The 19,378-nt window shown below is 42.0% G+C and overlaps 1 protein-coding gene across 9 annotated transcripts in view; it reads left to right on the top strand.

Annotated features, from left to right (window-relative positions):
- UNC79 (unc-79 homolog, NALCN channel complex subunit) overlaps positions 1 to 12,801 on the top strand; it is a 238,393-nt gene extending 225,592 nt beyond the window's left edge. For 8 of the 9 annotated variants that reach the window (XM_073241936.1, XM_073241935.1, XM_073241932.1 and 5 more), the window contains 3 exons: positions 425 to 502; positions 10,747 to 10,788; positions 12,536 to 12,801. In XM_073241936.1, the coding sequence (XP_073098037.1) occupies positions 425 to 502; positions 10,747 to 10,788; positions 12,536 to 12,736 (321 nt within the window). In that variant the 3' untranslated portion in view covers positions 12,737 to 12,801. Of the gene's footprint in view, positions 1 to 424; positions 503 to 989; positions 1,361 to 10,746; positions 10,789 to 12,535 lie in introns of all 9 variants that reach the window. The other variant, XR_012133711.1, reaches the window with a different exon arrangement.
- Positions 12,802 to 19,378: the final 6,577 nt, after the last annotated feature.

The raw sequence follows: 19,378 nt of genomic DNA, 5'->3' as shown, positions 1-19,378 counted from the left end.
GGAGAAAGGATCAAGATGGAGAAAAGGGCTTAAACCCAAGAGTTCTGTAGTTGGATATCAAGGAAGCAGAAGCCACTTATCTGTCCTCTGGTGTGGATCATGGTGTGCCACAGATTAGCGAGAGCAATACCTGAATTCCATTGGCAGCCCTGAGTTAGATGAGGAAACTTACATGAAATTTCTTTTACATGAAATTTATTTGAGGAAGGCATGACAGTCACAAAAACCTCTGGAACTTTTAAATTTCATTTCCTAGTTTAGAAGTTTAGTGGTAAACAAACACCACTCCTGGCGGGTCCCCTTTGGTCATTGAGCAGAAAGGCCTCCTGGGCACAGGATGTGGGTCTTTTGTGGCTGCAGACTTGTTTGCTAGGTTTGCATTATCATGGAGAGTGGAAATTAATTTTTATGTTTGTTGTTTCAGATGGTAGAAATGGTGTGTCTCCATGTGATTAGTTTAATGGAGGCATTGCAAGAATGCAATTCAACAATTTTTGTCAAGGTAGGAAAAACTTATGATTTTATAGACCATTTCTTGCTGCTAAAAACAAATGTCATTTTATTTTGAATATGCCATATGAGAAAGGAAAATAAAACCGACTTAATTTTAATGTTCAGAGTTGGGGCTGGAGGATTCAGGCTCATGTAACAGCCCTTCACCAAATGGTTATTGTGTCATTTTCGCTCTTGCTCCACCACTGTGACCAGCTCTAGTTGCGTTAAATATGCTGGGCCATGACTGCATGAAACAAGTAATAAAAATATTACTGGGGAACATCAATCTGAAAATGACCCTTTAGAATATAAATTGGATGGTGTGCCTCACCTTACAGGATATCCAGAAAACCAAGGAAAATAATCTGTAATTGTCTGATTTGGTAGCAAATACTTTTCTCTAAGATAAGTGAATTTAGTTCCTAGTATTACTGTGTATTCTAAACCATTGTACAGTGTCTGAAAGTAATTGAATGCATTTGTTCTCTATCCAGGGACATCAGAAAACTTCTCATGTGATTTAAAAAAAACAGAGTGAAGGAGAACTTGGTTTCTCACTCACTGCATCTTATTTTCCCTCTTCTTCCTTCCTTCCCTGCCTGTCCTTCCACCTGCTTGTCTCACTGATTCTTCTTTCATCCTCTTCTTATACCATTTCCTTCTTTACCTCTCACTTCTCTGTCCCATCATCTCAGCCACCGTCACCAGCACAGAGCACATCAATTTGGAGCTTTAAAACTTGCTCTTTCGTTCTTTGGTTGCCTCTCTTCTTCAATAAAGGATACTTGTCAAGTTAACTCACACAATGGTGGAGAAAAGCAACCTGTTTTCAGGGAGAGCTTCCCTGTTACCAGAGAACTGCCAGGTACTTGGTTGGAGTGGGATAGATAAAGCTCGTTTAGCTTGATAGTCAGCAGCAAAAGTCAGCACCATGAGAGAAACAATATGACTGACACTTGGGTGATTGCACCTGGTTTTATTTTTTATGGCTTTTTTTGAAGTGTAATTTATATACAGGAAACTATACACATTTAAAATGCAGAATTTGTTAAGTCTTCACATATGTTACACCTGTGAAACCATCTCCACAGTCAAGATAATGAATATATCCCTCACCCGCCTAAAATTTTCTCATACCCATTAGGTTAGTTTGCATTTTCCAGAGTTTTATGTAAATGGTTCCTATAGTACTTAATGCTTTTTTTTTTTTTTGCCTTCTTTCACTCAGAATAATTATTGGGATTAATGCATGTCATTGCATGTATCAGTAGATCATTTCTTTTATTCCTTACTAGTATTCCATTGTATGACTATACCACATCTTGTTTAGTCATTAGATGTGAATGGACATCTGAGCTGTTTCCAGTTTCCAGCTATTACAAATAAGATTTCTATGAACATTCACATTAAAGTCTTTGTGTATGCTCGATAAATACCTAGAAGTGGAATGGCTAGGCCATATGATATGTTTATAACTTTTTAAGAAATTGGCAGACTGTTTTCCCAAGTGATTATGACTCGTTACATCCACACCAGCAGCATATGAGCCTAAAAGTTCCTACAATCTTTGTCAATACTTAGTGTAGTCAATCTTCAATTTTAGTCACTCTAAGAACAGAGTACTGGTATTTCATTGTGGTCTTAAATTGCATTTCCCTGTTGACAAATGATGTTAAACATCTTTTCATGTGCTTATTTGCTATCCATATATCTGCTTAGTGAAGTGTCTGTTAAAATTATTTGCCCATTTTTATCAGGCTGGGTTTTTTTTTCTTAGTATTGAATTTGAGATATAATTCCTTTACCAGATATGTGATTTGTAAAGATTTTCTTTGTGGTTTGTCGTTTCATTGTCTTAACAGCGTCTTGTGAAGCACAGGTTTTAATTTTGATGAAGTACCTTTTATCATTTTTCTTTAATGGATCATGCTTTTGATGCTGTATTTTAAAGAAATCGTTGCCTAACCCAAGGTTACAGAGAATTTTCTTTCTATTTTCTTGTAGGTGTTCTCTGTTTTCTTCTAGGTGTTAGTTTATACCTACAATCCATTTTGAGTTCTTTTGCATTTGTGTAAGGTATAGATTGAGATTTTTTTATGTGTTTATTCTGGGATATCCATTTATTCTGGTATCATTTGTTAAAAATACTATCCTTTCGCCAAGTGCCAAATGATTTCACTCATTTTTGGAGTATAACAACAAAGTAAAACTGAAGTAGACAAAACAGCAGCAGACTCCAAGAAGGGACTAGCAGTTACCAAAGGGAAAAGGTTGGGGAGGGTGGGTGGAGAGAGAGGGAGAAGGGGATTAAAGGGCATTACAATTAACACACACAATATAGGTAGGTCATGGGGAAGGCAGTGTAGCATGGAGAAGACAAGTAATGACTCTATAGCATCTTACTACACTGATGGACAGTTATTCCAGTGGGGTGGAAGGGACTTAATAATATGGGTGAATGTTGAAACCACTGTTGCTCATGTGACACCTTCATAAGATTGTATATCAATGATACCTTAAAAAAAATACTGTCTTTTCTCCATTGAATTGCCTTTGCACTTTTGTAAAAAATCAATTAACCATATCTATATGGTTCTATTTCTAGATACTCAGTTCTGTTCCATTGATCTATTTGTCTTTATATGACACTGTCTAGATTAGTTTAGATTTATAAGATACCTTGAAATCAGGTGATATTAGTCCTCTAAATTTCTACATCTTTTCAAAGTTGTTTTGACTATCATTTTCGGTCTTTCTCACTTCCAGATAAATTTTAAAATCAGCTTGTCAGTTACTACAAAAAGCTTGCTGGGAATTTGGGATAGCATTGAATCTATAGGTCCATTTGAGGAGAATTGAGATCCTAACCATATTGAATCCTCAAATCCATGAACAAAATATATCGCTCTCTTTATTTGTCCTTGTTAACTTTCCTCAATGTTTTATAGTTTTCCATATACAGACCTAAATTTTTGTCAGATTTATCCCTAAGTTTATCATGATTTTATGATATTATAAGTGTTTTTTTATACTTAAATCTGATTGTTCATAGCTAGTATTTACAATATTGTTGATTTCATATTGATCTTATATCCTACAACCTGTTAAACTCATTTACTAGTTCTAGTATCTTTTTGTGGATTTCATCAGATTTTCTATGTGGACAGTTACGTTGTGTGCAAATAAACCGGAGTTTTATTTCTTCCTTTCTAATCTTTATACCTTTTATTTCTTTTTCTTGTCTCATTTCTCTGGCTAGGTCCTCTAGTACAAGTTGAACAGAAGTTGTGAGAATGAGAAACCTTGCCTTGTCCCTGATCTTAGGAAGAAAGCATTCAGTTTTCCCTTATTAAATGTAAATATTAGCTGTGAGTTTTTTTAATAGATGCCCTTTGTCAGATTGAGTAAGGTTCTCTTATATTTCTAATCTGTTAAGAATTTTTTTTGAGGAATACATGTAGGATTTGTCAAATGCTTTTTCTGCATTTACTGAGATGGTCATTTGATTTTCCTTTTTTGGTTGTTAATAAGGTGAATTTTATGGATTGATTTTTGAATGTTAAACCAACCTTATATTCTGGGACAAACCACACTTAGTCTTGATGTATTATCCTTTTTATATCTTAATGAATTCTATTTGCTAACATTTTAAAATAATTTTTTTTGCATCAGTGTTCATAAAGGATACTGGTCTGTGATTTTCTCTTCTTGTAATAACTGTTTTTGGTTTTGGTGTCAGGATAATGGTGGCCTCACAGCATGAGTTGGGGAGTATTCCTTCCTTTTCTGTTTTTTGATGAAGTTTGTGTAGATTTGGTATTATTTTTTCCTGAAGTATTTGGTAGAATTCACCAGTGAGCTGCCTGAACTTAGAATTTTCTTGGCAGGAGGTTTTTAAATTATATATTCAATTTCTTCAATAGTTATAGGACTGTTTAAGTTACCTGTTTTTTCTTGAGTGATTTCTGGTTTAATGTATCTCTTTCAAATAATTTATCCATTTCATCAAAATAGTCATGACTGGCATGAAGTTGTTCATAATATTTCCATTTTTTAAAATATATCTGTAACATCAGTTGTTATGCTACCTCCTTAATGCCAGCTATTGGTGAGTCGTGATTTCTGATGTTTTTGTTTTCTGATTAGTCTGGATAGAGGTTTATCAATTTTAGTGAGCTTTTGATTGAAAGGAAAAACAATAATAACCATCTTTCGGTTTTGTTTTCATTGATTTTCTCGTTTCCCTGTTTAGTTGATTTCAGTTTGATTTTTTCTTCTGATTACTTTAGATTTAATTTACTCTTTTTCTAGTTTCTTAAGATGGAGGTGGAGCTCATGTCTAATATGACTGATTAGTGCTATAAATTTCCCTCCAAGTACAGGTTTAATTGCATCCACAATTTGGTAAATTGTATTCTCATTTTCATTTAGTTCAAAATGCTTTCTAACTTACCTTTTGCTTTCTTTTGGACTCATTGGTTATTTAGAAGCTGTTATTTGGTTTCCAAATATTTGGGAATTTTCTGGAGATATTTCTGCTATGGATTTTCAGTTCTGCTGTGGTCAGAAGATGTACTTGTGTAATTTGAATCATTTTAATTTATTGAGACTTGTTTTATGGCCCAGAGTATTGCCTGTCTTGGTAAATGCTTTGTGTTCACTAGAAAAGAATGTGTTTTCTGCTGTTTTGGGGTAGAGTTTCCTATGTCAGTTGGTTCAAGCTTATTGACAGTGTTGACCAGATCTTCCATGTCCTTTCTTCTTTCTATCCGCTTATTCTATCAATTATCGAAAAAGGGGCATTGAATTATCTATACTTATGGTTTTGTTTATTTATCTTTTCAGGTTTAACAGGTTTTGCTTAATGTAATGAAGCTCTGTTATTAGGTGCGTACATGTTTAGAATTATTATGTCTTCTTAATGAATTGAAATTATGAAATGGTGCTATTCATCCTCAGTAATATTCTTTCCTTTGAAAACTCATTTGATATTAGTAAAGGCATTCCAGTTTTTTTGACTAGTGTTAGGATGGTATATATTTTTCCATCCTTTTAGCCTATTTGTGTCTTTATATATAAAGTATATTTCTTAAAGGCAGCATTACCTGGGTTGTTGCTTTTTAAAAAAAAATACAATCTGCCAATCCTTCCTTTTAATTGGAGTTTTTAAACCATTTTTATTATTATTTTATTTTTAAGCCATTTTCATTTAATGTGTTTTGTTTTATTGTTGGGCCTCAATCTGTCATCTTGCTGTTTATTTTCTGTATTTCCTTTTGGTTCTTTGTCTCTTGTCGCCTCTTTCTTCTGCCTTCTTTTGGATTGAGATTTGAAGATTAAATTTTAGCTATAATTTCCTCCTCTTTTTTTAGTTTCTCACAATGGAAGCCTAAGGGAGCCTTTAATTAATTTGAGAGGCTTCCTTTCAGTCATCAATGTTTAGCACTCTAAATTTCTTCCTTTAGCTGCATTCTTACAAATGTTGATATGTTCTGATGTCCATTCAGTTCAAAATAGTGTCTGATTTCCCTTTTGCCTTCTTCTTTGGCCAATGGGCTATTTAGAAGTGTGTTTTTTAGTTATCTTATTAGTTATATGTCTTAGTTGTTGTTTTAGTGGTTAGAGTTTATAGTATACATTTTTAACTTACCACAATCTACCTTCAAGTAATATTAAACCACTTCATATAGTATAAGAACGTACAATAGGATACCTCCATTCCCAGCCTCCTGGCTTTGTGCTATTATTGTCATCCATTTCAGTGCTACATATGTTATAAACCAAACCATATGTTGCTATTATTATTTTTGCTCTAAACAATTGTATCTTGAAGAGATTTAAATTAAAAAATATATATACTTATACTTGCTATTATTGCCATGTTTATATTTTCCATTTTCAGTGTTCTTCATTCCTTTGTATTAACCTGAACTTCTATCTTCCTTCTGCCCAAAGGACTCCCTTTTTATTTCTTATAAAAGTCTGCTAGTGATTAATTCCTTCAGCTTTTGTATGTGTATTTACTTTGCCTCCATTTTTGAAAGATACTTTCATTGGGTACTGAGTTCTTTGTTCAAAACTTTTTTCAATACCGTAGAGATGTTTCTCCACTATCTTCTTGCTTCCATTGTTTCTGACAAGAAATCTGTATCATGTTTCTTCTGTAGGTAATGTGTCCTTTTTCTCTAGCTACTTCTAAGATTTTCTCTTTACCATTATTGGTACGTAATTTTCTGTGATTGCTTTTGATGAGATGTGTAGGTGTAGTTTTCTTCATGTTTCTGGTGCTTTGTTTTGTTTCGCTTCGTGGATCTGTGGATTTATAGTTTTCATTATATTTGGGGAAGTGTCAGCTGTTGTTTCCTCACATATTTTCTTCTACAGCTACTCAATGTATATATTTCCTCTGCCTTCTTGACCATATTGAATATAGTTAAAATAACCATTTTCATGTCCTTCTCTGCTAATTCTATCTGTATCATTTTGGGGTCTTTTCCAATTGATTGAGCTCTCTTTTCATTATAGGTCATATTTTCCTTCTGCTTTGCATGCTTGGTAATTTTTTACTGAATTGTCAATGTTTTGAATTTGACTTTCTTAGGTGCTGGATATTTTATATTCCTATAAATATTCTTGACCTGTGTTCTGTGACATCGTTAAATTACTGAGAAGCAGTTTTATCCTTTGGAGACTTCCTTTTAAGCTTTGTTAGATGGTATCAGAGCAGCATTTTGTCTAGAGCTAATGTTTCTTCACTACTAAGGTAATAGCCTTTTGAGTATTTTGCTTTGTATACTGTGAATCATAAGATTTTTCCACTCTATGGGTAGTTTTCTCACTTGTGTATCCTGGTCAGTAGTCAGCTGAAGATTCAAGATGAACCCTTGACAGATCACGCACACACACACACACGCACACACACACACACACACACACACACACACCTGTACAACTCTCTCCTCTCCAGTTCTCTGCTTTACACACACACACACACACACACACACACACACACACAGACTTATTTCATGTATTCCACATGGAATTTTAGTTGTCCTAGCAAGGAGGGTAAAGCTGGTCTTTGTTACTCCATTTTGCTGAAAGAGAAAGTTTCACAGCTAATTTTAATTCTCAGGTCTGGAGCAAGCATGGAGTGAGATGAATGCAGTCCAGCCAAGTAGAAAGTCTTCAATTTATCCTGTAGCATAACCCAAGATAGGAGGAAGGGTATCACTTGTAATTTGGTGAAAAACAACCTGTTTTTTTAAATGTCCTTCAGTTTTCTGGATATTGTTTCTGGAGAGGAAAAAAAAACAACGACCAACTTTAGTATAACATTGGAGAACCCAAAATAAATTACATCTGATTCTTACTGACAGCTTTGTAGGAGCCACGAGCAAAAGGGAACTGAAGTGAATGTTATTCAGTAAGTCAAATTTGCATTCCTGAAATAGCATGACTTTTGGATTATATAATGCTATCAATAATAATCAGATTTAACTTGAAGCCGTCAGTCATGTGATTCATACATCACAAATTTGAAGGTCCCTTGCAGGTATATTTTAGAATCATATGGTCACATGTTTTGTAAACGGGAAATATCAACCTTGCTTGCCTCACAAAGGCCATTAGCTCCAGGAACAGCACTGGGAAAGGCATCCACCCAGGGTCAGAGTACTTAGTGCCCCCTGACCCCTACCCGCCTTATCCCTCAGGATTCTTAACAGGATGTTAGTTTGGGCATTTTCCAAACATTAAGAGTCATAGGGGCCTACTTCCATATTAAATAGGTTAGAAGTCAACAAAAGTCGTAGACATTAGAACTCTCTGCGGTACAGACCCTGGGGAGGAGGTGGTTAAACTAATTAATTTTTTCCCATTCACAATGTTTAGATGAGCCAGTCTCACCAAGGGCCAGAGAGCATAGCCTTACCTGTCACCTGCCTTTGTAATCCTATAGTTTTGTCAGAAGGGTTGGTGATAGGGGAAGGCAGAGAGGGGTCACTTTCTGGGGTCTTGAGTGTTAGTCCAATTACATCTTCTGGTACCCACCATACTCCATTTCTACCCACTGTTTATTTTAGAGACAGAGTATTAAGTAAATGGCTGCAAAATAAATATTGTGTTTAGGCGTAAACATTAATGGAAGTCAAATTAGCAAGTTGTATGTATCAACAGAATGTTAAAATCAAGAGCAACAGCCAGATTAGCCTTGGGGAAAAAAGCATAGAAAGAAATGTAATTTGTCATGTCACCAAGTTTCTTTTTTCTAAGCATTCTGATGAATTAAATGAGAGCAGCAGCCAATGGCTGTGTGCCTAGAGGTCATTTCTGCACTACCGCATCCCGACAGGCTCTCCTGCTGGTTTGCTCATTCTGTTGGTGGCAGAGCTGCCTCCCGTTTGCCCAGGCTGGAAATCTCAGCTGCTGCTTGACCTTTTCCTCACTCCAAAAAGCAAGCTAGTCCTCAGACACTCACAGGTTACCTACAGGCAGTGTCCTTCTCCATCCCAGGAGACCTCCTGGGTCTTACCTGGACCATCTGGGCGGCCTCCTGGGTCTTACCTGGACCATCTGGGCGACCATTCTCCGTGTTGTTCCTCACCCTCGTCTGCCGACTGCTGCCGCAGTGATCTTTCTGGAGCACAGTTCTGCTCACGGTGAATGGCGTTCCCTCTTCAGAAGTCATATTGAATTTGCAATAAAATCCAAATCCCCTAATGTGGCATACCACGTCATTTTGTGGGCAGATGATGAGAGGCCTCACCTCAGCTTTTCTTAGCTTGTTTTTCATGACTCTCTCCTAAGAAACTCTGCCTTTAGCATCGTGTAAATCCCTCCTGCCTCCTGCCCTCCCTGCACATTCCCACCTCTGGGCTTTGCTTCCTGGACTGCCCTTATATTTATTTACTAGGGCTGCTGAAACACTACCACAAACCAGGGGGCTTAAACAACAGAAATTTATCATCCCACAGTTCTGGAAGCCAGTAGTTAAGTCAAGATGTTGGCAGAGTTGGTTTGTTCTAGGGGCCACGAGGGAGAATCTGTTCCACCCTCTCTCCTAGCGTCTGGGGGTTGGTTAGCAGTCGTTGGCATTCCTTGGCTTGTAGATCTCTGCCTTCACCTTTGCATGACATTCTCCTGCGTTCTTGTCATTGTCCAGATTTCCCCCTTTTTGTAAGAACATCAGTCATTTTGGGTTAGGGCTTACCCTATCATAGAATGATCTCATCTTAACTGATTTCATCTTCAGTGACCCCCATTCCAAATCAGGTCACATTGTGAGGCAGTGTGGGTAGGGGCCAGCACCTGTTTTGAGAGGACACAATACAGTCCAAACAGCTCCACTCCTCTATTGGAGCAGAGGGTTGGAAGGAACATGGAGTGAAATGATGTGAGGCATATTAGCATATTAAAGATCTGAGCAGTACTGAAATAAAGAAAGTAGCATTTCCAAACTTACCGGACCAAATCCTCCTCCCCTATTTAAATCCCACCAAACTGAAGTCCCGTGGAACACAGTTGAGGAAATGTTATATGCTGTCCCTAGCTTCTGACTTTATGAGGCCACAAATGTTTACTTATGATCTGAGGAGCTGAAACATGGCTAAGAGACAAACGCTGCTGGGGACTCTTGGGCCTGGGGTGTCCTGTAACCTCGTAGGAAGGGCCACAGGGCACCCTGCTGCTGCCTGCCAGTTGAGAGCCTTACTCTCTGCTGAGCGGGGAGCCATGTTCCCCTTTGTGAGCACCCGCACCATTTACCCCCTGGTCCAACTCTTGTGCATCTCACCTTCCAAAACCACAGCCAGGCAACTCCAGGGCTTGTCTGCTTCTGTCACTGAAGCGTTTCAGCTGCTTCCCAGTGATGTTTTCTTAGGAACCAAGTGGGATCGCCATTCTACTCAGGGACTCAGTTTTAAAGATCCTGTGGAAGAAATTCTATTTTAAGAAAGTGAGGATTTAATTAAATAAATACACACTTAATTTCCCATGCTTGGTAGCTTTCAAGAGACAATCAGCCCTTTACAGTGTGTGCTCCAGGCACTCCTGGGGCACTTATTAACCTCCAAATGCCACCAGCTCAGCAGGGTTTGGTTTCAGAAAGATGTTTTCCTGAGAACGGGCAATTCTGCCGCAGGGCCCACAGCCTTCTGCAATGTTAGAGGGATTCGGTGGGCCCAACTTTCCCTCGAAGCATATGTGGGAGAATGGAGACCACAAATAACAAGGTTTCTGTGTCTCTCCATACAGCTGATACCTATGTGGTTGCCAATGATTCAGTCAAATATCAAGGTAAGTCATCCTCGGGTGGACTGAAAGCTCAGTTCCCTGCAGAGAATAACATTCCCAGGGCTTATTGATGCTCCACTTACTAGGGAGAAAGAGGAATTCACCCTGCTGTCTTGGGGGCTGATAATGCAGGAGACCCTGCAGGCCAGGTAAGGTAACAGTAGGAGCCACTTCCTATTGCTCACTGTCGATGAGAATTTACATGAAGTGGGGGAGCGGGGGTCCCAGAGGCCGAGTGCAGCTCTCTCGGGGGACGGTCTCAGAGGCTGAGTGCAGCTCTGGGGGAGGGTCCCAGAGGCCAAGTGCAGTTCAGGGGAGGGTCCCGGAGGCCGAGTGCAGCTCGGGGGAGGGTCCCAGAGGCCGAGGGCAGCTCCATCACTGACTGGAATGCAGGCTGAGAACTTCCTGCATTCAGAAGGTACCCATGGGATCTGGTCCCAGACATGTCCAGTGCTCTTTCCTGGCCACTAAAATTGACTTTTGGTGATGGGGAGAATTCTATTAAGAAAGGATAGCATGGAGTGAATGACAGAATTGAGCAAGAAGGGACCTGTTCCCTACCTTTCCAGATGAGGGGAGCAGAGTAGCTTTCCCACAGCCAGAAAAGGGACAGAGCCCGGCCCAATGTCTTTCCTGCTGCCAGTTCTCACCTTGAGTGACACATTGTCATTGCAGGTCAGACATCCTCCATGACTACTTAGCATAGTTACTGGGGCTTGACATGCATATGACAAACTAGCCCCTGCTCCGCCCACACCTGGGCCCACCCAGGGCACAGGGAGTGTGGGGAAGCGGGCGAGAAGACAGAAGCCTTCCTGAAGGATGCTTCTCAGAGTTGTGGAGGGACACTAGATGGAGGAGGGGTGACCTCAGGGTATCCCAGACACCTAGAGAGCAGTGCAGCTACCCACAGTGCCCGCAGGCCTTGAGGGCTGATCCGTGGCCTCAGTGCTGTGTTCTGTCCACATGTGGGGCATTGGCACCACTGGAAACCTCTTCTCAGTACAGGTTCTCACTGTGAACCTGAGTGGTTCGTGCTTCCTTCTAGAAGTTGCCTCTCCCCTCGCTTATGGAAATCTGTGGCAATTTGACCTTTCAGAGTGCTAAGAGGAAGCCAACAGAATTTGATGAAAAGCTAGGAAAAACAAGAGCTTTCAGCCTAGCTTCTTCATGTGCATTAACATGAGAACAGAGATTATAATCATGACGAAAATGTAGGAGCTCTTACTGTGTGCCCAGTTCTGGTCTCAACCCCCTAGTAACTCATTTATCCTTATAAGACCCTGTGAGGTGGGTGTTTCTGTCCCCACTTTGCCCATGAGAAAATCCAGACACAGACTGAGAAAGCTTGTTCCTAAAGTTATCACAGAGGAGCCAGGATTCGAACCCAGGGAGCCTGACAGCAGAGCCCGGGCACTTCACCACTACACCAGGCCCAGTGGTGACTGGCTCCTGGGGGACAGTTATGTGTGTCAGCCCATACACTGGTGTGTCAGCCTTAATGGCAGTTGCAGTGAATGAGTCAAGGTGGGAAAGGGATTATTAGGATGTATTTTTGGGCCAGGGTAACTCTGGACACGTGGTACTGGCCCACGTCCCCTGCCCTGAGCACGGCCAAATTTGAAAGCTGGCTTTCTTCAGGCCAGACAGCCCTTGAGCCACACATAAACAGCCCAGGCTGGCACTCGCTGGTCTGATGACCACCAACATTGCGAGGAAAGAAACTAAACTAAATGTGGTTTCTCAACAGCACTTACCTGCGGGACTGCAGCTTCGCCTCCAGGCCATTCAGAACAACGTGAACCACCACAGCCTAAGGACGCTGCCTGGCGCATCCCAGAGCAGTGCCGGCCTGGCGGCCCTCCGCAAATGGCTGCAGTGTACCCAGTTCAAAATGGCCCAGGTGGAGATCCAGTCCTCAGAAGCAGCCTCTCAATTTTATCCTCTATGAGTGGACTCCTCGGCTCTCAGTGTCAACACTCTGGTTTAGCAATAATGGGTTTAAAAACAAAACAATTCGATCCAAGCAGGTTGAGGAACATATTGGTACTGTACATTCTCTTTCTAGTTTAGTAAAAGACGTGCAAAGGCCAGAGAGGGCCAAAAATGAAGCTTTCTTGCTACACATATTTCTGATGACTCCTTGGGCTATCTGATTAAGTGTTTCCTTACATTATTTTTTAAGAACCAAATCATTTTTCTTTAACTAACTTCTATTTTTTTTAAGAAAAAAAAAATAGACTGGTGGGTACTCACAGAAAAGTTGTATAAGTCCCCCTGTTGCTATTTTTGATGATAGAGAATAAATAGGGTTTTTGAAACCTTTGTAGTGTTTTTTCTTAAAATCCACTCTTGGCAATGCAATAAAAAAAAACCGTCACCATAAGCCAGTGACACTTGACTGAAGCTTTTTGTCATTATCCTGGGAAAAGTGGCAGCTTGCAAGGACCATTACAAAGTGCACTTAGAAATTAGGTGGTTAAACTGTGCCAGTTGTTTTCTTTGTTTTATAATATCATTTTTCCAAAACTGTCCAGTAAGTTTTATTATTTTTAAAACTAATTTTTCAACTCATTAGTTCTAGGCTGTACTTTCTTGTAAGCTTTATGAATGATAACCACTTTAGGTTTGTGAATAATAAATTTTATTCTTTTGTTAATACTTGCATACAATTCAATTTAAAACTGTAGATTGCCTACTGGACTGGACAATCCCCCACGCTGGCACAGAGCACTGCACCTGGAGTCATGTTTCATAAAACAGAATTTTAATAGTGTAAGAGCATCAAGATTTATCAGCACCTATACTTAGCATTTGACTGTGCATTCACAACTGATATTTCTCTTCTCCACCCTGTAATGCACTGACTAAAAAAATACTTAATATACATCTAAGCTGTATATTGACATGCTATTAAATGCATTTTTTATTATCTTTGTGAGCCTGGGGTTTTTTAAAATCAGTTAATAGAACTAGAGTTTAGTCCCTAACAACCATTTCTTCTAAACATTTAGAACTTCTAGCTTCCTTTAAAATTACAGTACAGTTTTTAAGAGGGAAGGGCTCTCAGGTCACTTGATGAGAGTGATACATAATTGATTTGAAGCCCATTCTCTAGAAAGGACTTTGAGGGCATGAGACTATTCTCTCTCTCTTTTTTTTAATGTTCGTCATTAAGAGGCTTCTCTTTTCATCTGGGAAGCATGATATCTTAATGCTTCTCAGGGGAAAATAAGTCCTTAAATGTTTATGTGTCTCACATGAGTTCTAGAAAGACAGGTGGCATGTCTTTATTCTTATGAAAACGTGCAGGGAACCAATAGGTCCTTATAATAGTAAAAGCATGGAGATGATCTTTCTTATTTTACTAGCAAACTCTTCTGAAAGGCCTTCTCCTAGTCAGAATTCTCCTCTGTCCTAACTGTGCTTGGTTATGCTTCTGTGAATGTTTTGTCTTGTATTATGTAAAGTTGTATATGTATTTATCTCATTTGTAAACTGTGACAACTTTGAGGATATGTCATGTGTCTGGATCCCCAGGGTTTGGCATGTAGTATGTGTTTAATTAATGTCAGTGGCATTGAATGGACTCAACTAAGCCACAGGTCTTTCTTGAGCTACCCAGTGGGCTCAGCAAGGGCTGAGTTGTGACATTCTCTTTTTGAGAAGGGGTTCCTAGAGGAGTCACAGCTTCTTTTCCAACCCCATCTTCTTTGCCCAGTTCTTTGAATGGACTTTTGCCTCAACTTCCCTTTGTATTTACACCCCTCGAAGGTCTGGAGATGAGTCATTAACTCAGCCCTCTGTCTTGGGACCCATCTGAGGCTTCCTGCCCTTGGGCCTTCTCCCTTCTCCCCAGCTGCAGGCTGGGCTCTTGGTCCCATCCGGGAGTTCTCTCTTTTCTATGAGCTCTGTCACCCATTTTCCTGCTGGCCAACCCAAATACTATCCGCTAAGACCCTGCCACTTCGCTGGCTGAGAGAGACCAGCCAGCTCCCCTGGCCTGCACTGTCCCCCACCCCCCCCTGTGTCCTCTTCATTATGTCATTACGCCAGCTCCTCCAGCAAGTCAGGCTCAGGCTCTTCGAAGAAAAAGTGAGGAGAAGAGGGGTAGATGGTAGTTTACCGGGTTTGGCCCTTCTTTTGAGAAGAAGCCATTCACCTAGATCAGGGGTCACCCACTGCCCTTTTTTGTAAAGTTTTATCAGAACACAAACACATGCATCATTTACATATTGTCTCTGGTGTTTTCGTGCTGCATCTGCAGAGGTGAGAGTTGCCATGGAGACTGTATGACCCTGAAAGCCTGCAATATTTACCATCTGGCCCTTAGCAGAACAAGTCTGCTGACCCCTGGCCTAGCTGAAGGCCACTTACTGGCCCCGTGTTGAACCCTTGCCTGCATATATTTTCCCCCCACCTCAGGTTTTTTGAAATTTCAGTATTAGTGTTCCCTCATCTGTAAAGTGGGGACAATGACACATTCTACCTCAGGATGGTTGAAATGATAAAAGAATGCAAGGGAAGAGCTTCAAGCAACATCTGGCCCATGGTAAGCATGCAGTACAAGCTACCAGTTACTATTTTTATTCTCATGTTAAAGCCTGGGGAGTAAAGTGACTTGCCCAAGGTCACACGGCTAGTAAGAGGCAGAGCTGGACCTTGACCCCAGGCTGTCTGACTCCAAAGACTGTGCTCAACCACTGCCCACACTGATGCCTGCTGCGTCACACCCCAGCCCCAGGTGACAGCCTCGACAGCAGCAAGTGGCAGAGAGACTCCAGCAAACGGCACCTGATCCAGCTGTGGCCTGGACCAATTACTGGCTTGGAGAAGGCCAAGGAATAGACTCATTTTTCCTTCTTCCACAGAATCCTACTGGATTTAGGATGAGATTCCTAAGGGTAGAATGAGCCAAAATCTGCAAATGCATAGATTCCATTTTTGTTTACAATGGGCGCGCCTCTTACTAGTTGAGTGACCTTGGAGAAATTATTAAATGTCTCTGGACCTCTGTTTTTCTTTATCTGTAAATTGGAGCTATCTACCCATCTCCCTGGGGTGATGGAAAGCTCACGCAGGTGGAGGACTGTGATGGTGCTTGGGAGACAGTACCAGAACCCATGTATGGACCACCAGGAGGACTGGCACCACCTTATGAAGAGCACAAGAGGGGCAGCTCTCACCTGCAGGCTGGTTTTTCCTTCAGCAAATCCCTCAGAAGCAAGACCTAGAAGACCCATGGGAGCCAAAACATGGTCATTAGCCAAGGGTCCCAGCCTTCATTGTATATCCTCTCTTTGTAAGTGTGCCATTCTGCCTGACAGCAGAATGTTTTCGGCAAATCTCTTCCCTAGGAGTCTCATCTGAGGTCAAGTGGTTGCAGCAACTTCATCTCCATTTCCAAGCTACAACAGGCCACATAAATTTGCTTGGGATTGGAGAAGATGAGTTATCCACCAAGACTCTCTCCTGAGCTGGGATTGAAGGGCCTCTGGCATTAATTGGACAATGAAGATCATTTAATATAGCTCTTTAACAGGATTAATTAACAAATATGTATATTGGGCAAATTGGGTGTTTTGACAGTACTGGCAGTGTTTGGAACTCAGTGGAATAGCACCAGACCATGTTTTTATGAAAACTGAACCCTTTGGGAGGTGGATGAGGTATGATTAGTAAAAGGTCGGCCAGTTCCTTCCACTGATAGCAGCAGCAAGCAGTGAGCCTTACATGGAGGGTTCAAGAGAAACCCCAAGAACCATCCTTAACTGAGCATCTACTAGGTACGAAGCACTGTAGATACGTTATCTTCCCTCCTCTCAGCTCCTTCCTCCCCACGAGACAGGTGCTGCTATTATTCTCATTTTGCAGTTGGGGCAACTGCAAGGTTGTGTGACTTACCCAAGATCATGCAGCTGGCTGCAGTAGCATTTGGACCAGAGGCATGTGACTCAAAGTCAGAGCTTCACTCAGTAAATGCTAACTTCTCTCTTCCTTTTTTTATTTTGGTTCGGGGCATTGGGGGCCAAGAACATGAGACAGAGACAGCGAGGGCTTTGTTTTGAGGCAGCTCAATCTTGGCATCTTTGTTTATTGACGGTGTATCATAGACTTCCATCAAGCCAGAATCACTTTATCTGACAAAGGCATTTTCCCTTTGCTTTGATAATTCATTTATTTGAAAGGAATATATGGCTTGCAGACTAAATCACATTCAGTTTTCCACCTAATATAATAATTTTATGGAAAAGAATAAAAGTATGAATTAAAGATTGAGATAATGAACTCCATTAGATTGGGGGCCCATTGGGAGTCACTCAGCCCTTTGAAGACTTGCCCCTAATTAATTATAACCGTGGCTACCATACACAAGGGCTTACCACATGGCAGGCACTTTAGAAACAGTAATCTCATGTAATCTTCACAGCAATGATGTGGGGTAAGTGCTTGTATTATTGACCCTCTATTTCAGATGAAGAAACTGAGGTTTAGCCTACAGAGAGACTTAAGTATTTGCAGGAGTTGCTTGGTCAGAGGTAGAACAAAAATTTGAATCTCTATATGTCTGCCTCTAAAGCCCTGGTTGTTTCTAATACATAATTCCGGTCATTAAGTGATAGACAGGGTCCTTTACTATTCACCTGACCAGCTAGGTACCCTGTAATCATGTAGACCAGAGGTCACCAACTGGCAGCCTGCTGGTTGAACTTGGCCCACAGCATATCTTGCTTGGTGGGCTTGAACTTTTGATTTCTCCCTTTGGTTTTGAGTGCTGCTGATGGAGTATGCAGGCTGGTTTTGTGCAGTTCCCACTACTGGTCTCTGCTTCCCAAGGAGGAAGATCCAGCAGCCTCCGGGTTGGTTTTCAAGGCCTGACAAGCTTTGCTCATTCACCGGCTCAGCCCTGCAGGCCTGTGAGTTTGCCACTTGGTTTAGGGTTTAGACCGACCCTCTCATTTCAGGGGCCTAAGATGGAATGGGATTTACCCACGTCACTCCGCAAGCCAGTGGCGAAGTGGGCCGTGGGCCGTGCCCTCAGCCCATAACAGCCTTCCTGTCTCTGGCATCACTACTCTGCCCCGACCTGCATGGCCATGGACTGGGGGCCGTGCCCCTCCACACCCCTCCACACCAGTTTGACCTCATTTCAGGTTGGGGCTGGTCTCTCCAGCTTACCCCTGCCCTAGTTTCTTCCACCTCAGGGAAGCAGAGGTCGGGGCGAGGGGTGGGGGTGCCAGATGAGCCTCCGGCCTAGCAATTTCCTGCAGGTTGCACAGGACATTGGTGGAAGCGATGAATGTGATTGAACAAAGGGCTAGCTTTTTAATTATGCAGCCCAGACTGGCCCCTACCCATGGGCCGATGGAGGGGAAGCCTCCCAGAGCTGCCTGGCAGATTCCCTGATTTCTGCTCCTTCGAGTGGCCACTTGGAAAAGAAAGGAACCAGCAAGTAATCAAGCGTGAAAGACAGAAACACTCCAGGTGAGGACAATCATGCTGCCCAGCCCGGGGTGCAACCGTGGGGTGCAGGGGGTGAGCTCTGCAGAGTGGCATCAGGCCAGTTCCAGACAGCGGGCTGTGCCAGAGCCTCCATCTGGGAGAACTCAATGCTGGGCTACGGGCTGGGGTGGGGTGGGGGGCAGGTGGAGGGAACAGAGGCTTAGGCTCCGTGGCCAGGTCATTTCAGGTCTTGCGCGGACCTGCTCTCTGACCACGGGCAGGTCACTTAGTCCTGCTAAACCTGTTTCGTTAACTGCAAAGTGGAAATGGTAATTCCTCTCTCCTGATACTTTTGCAAAGGGTAAAGGAGATGATGTGTGTCAGGTACTTACCCCAGAGAGGGAAACATAAACCAGCGTAATAGCTAACCCTTAAGGAGGACTCACTACCCAGAGGTGCGCCAGGCTCTGTGCTGAGCACCTGATGTTTACGCAGCCATTTAGTCTTCAATCTGTAATGCCATGTGACAGCTGGTGTTTTGCTGAAATGAAATCACAGCTTGCAATGGGAATCTGGCTCCAGTTCTTTTGAGTGCGGCGTTCCTACGCCACCACACCTCAGGTGGTAAGTGAAGGCTCCCCCACGTTTCTCTGAATGAGCAAGTGGGAAATCCTCCCCCGTATGGCGCTTTCTGTCATTTGGACTTCACATGGTGAGAACACATCCTTGTGTTGGTAATGGGGATGCTATTTTGAAAATAACAAATGGATATTGTCTTTATTCTCCAGGAAACTGTTCTCCAGCGTAGCTCCACAGACAGCAGGGAGCAGGAGACGGTTAAGATGTAGGGAGAGCTCAGGTCAGACAGGATGAAGGAGCAGACAGCTTACCTCTTCTGGACCCTAGTGGATTGCCGGCAAAAGGAAAAGGGATGAACATAGGGCAGGACTGAGAGGCCAGGTGAGCATGTCTGTACCTGCCTCCCCGGGGGCGGTGAGGACCTTGGAGAAACACCCAGGTGGAAGTGCACCAGGGGGCTCCATGACATGGTGGTACATGAACCCCAGGAGCAGTGCCTGCAGCCCTTGGCAGCCTCCGCGGGAGAAGTGACTGCAAACAGGAACCTGCCACGCAGCTCCCGCAGCCCCCT

This window comes from Manis javanica, chromosome 8 (assembly GCF_040802235.1).
Source record: "Manis javanica isolate MJ-LG chromosome 8, MJ_LKY, whole genome shotgun sequence".
NCBI classification, from domain to species: Eukaryota; Metazoa; Chordata; class Mammalia; order Pholidota; family Manidae; genus Manis; species Manis javanica.
The sequence above is the reverse complement of the archived record's forward strand: the minus strand, read 5'-3'. Positions and strand labels throughout refer to the sequence as shown.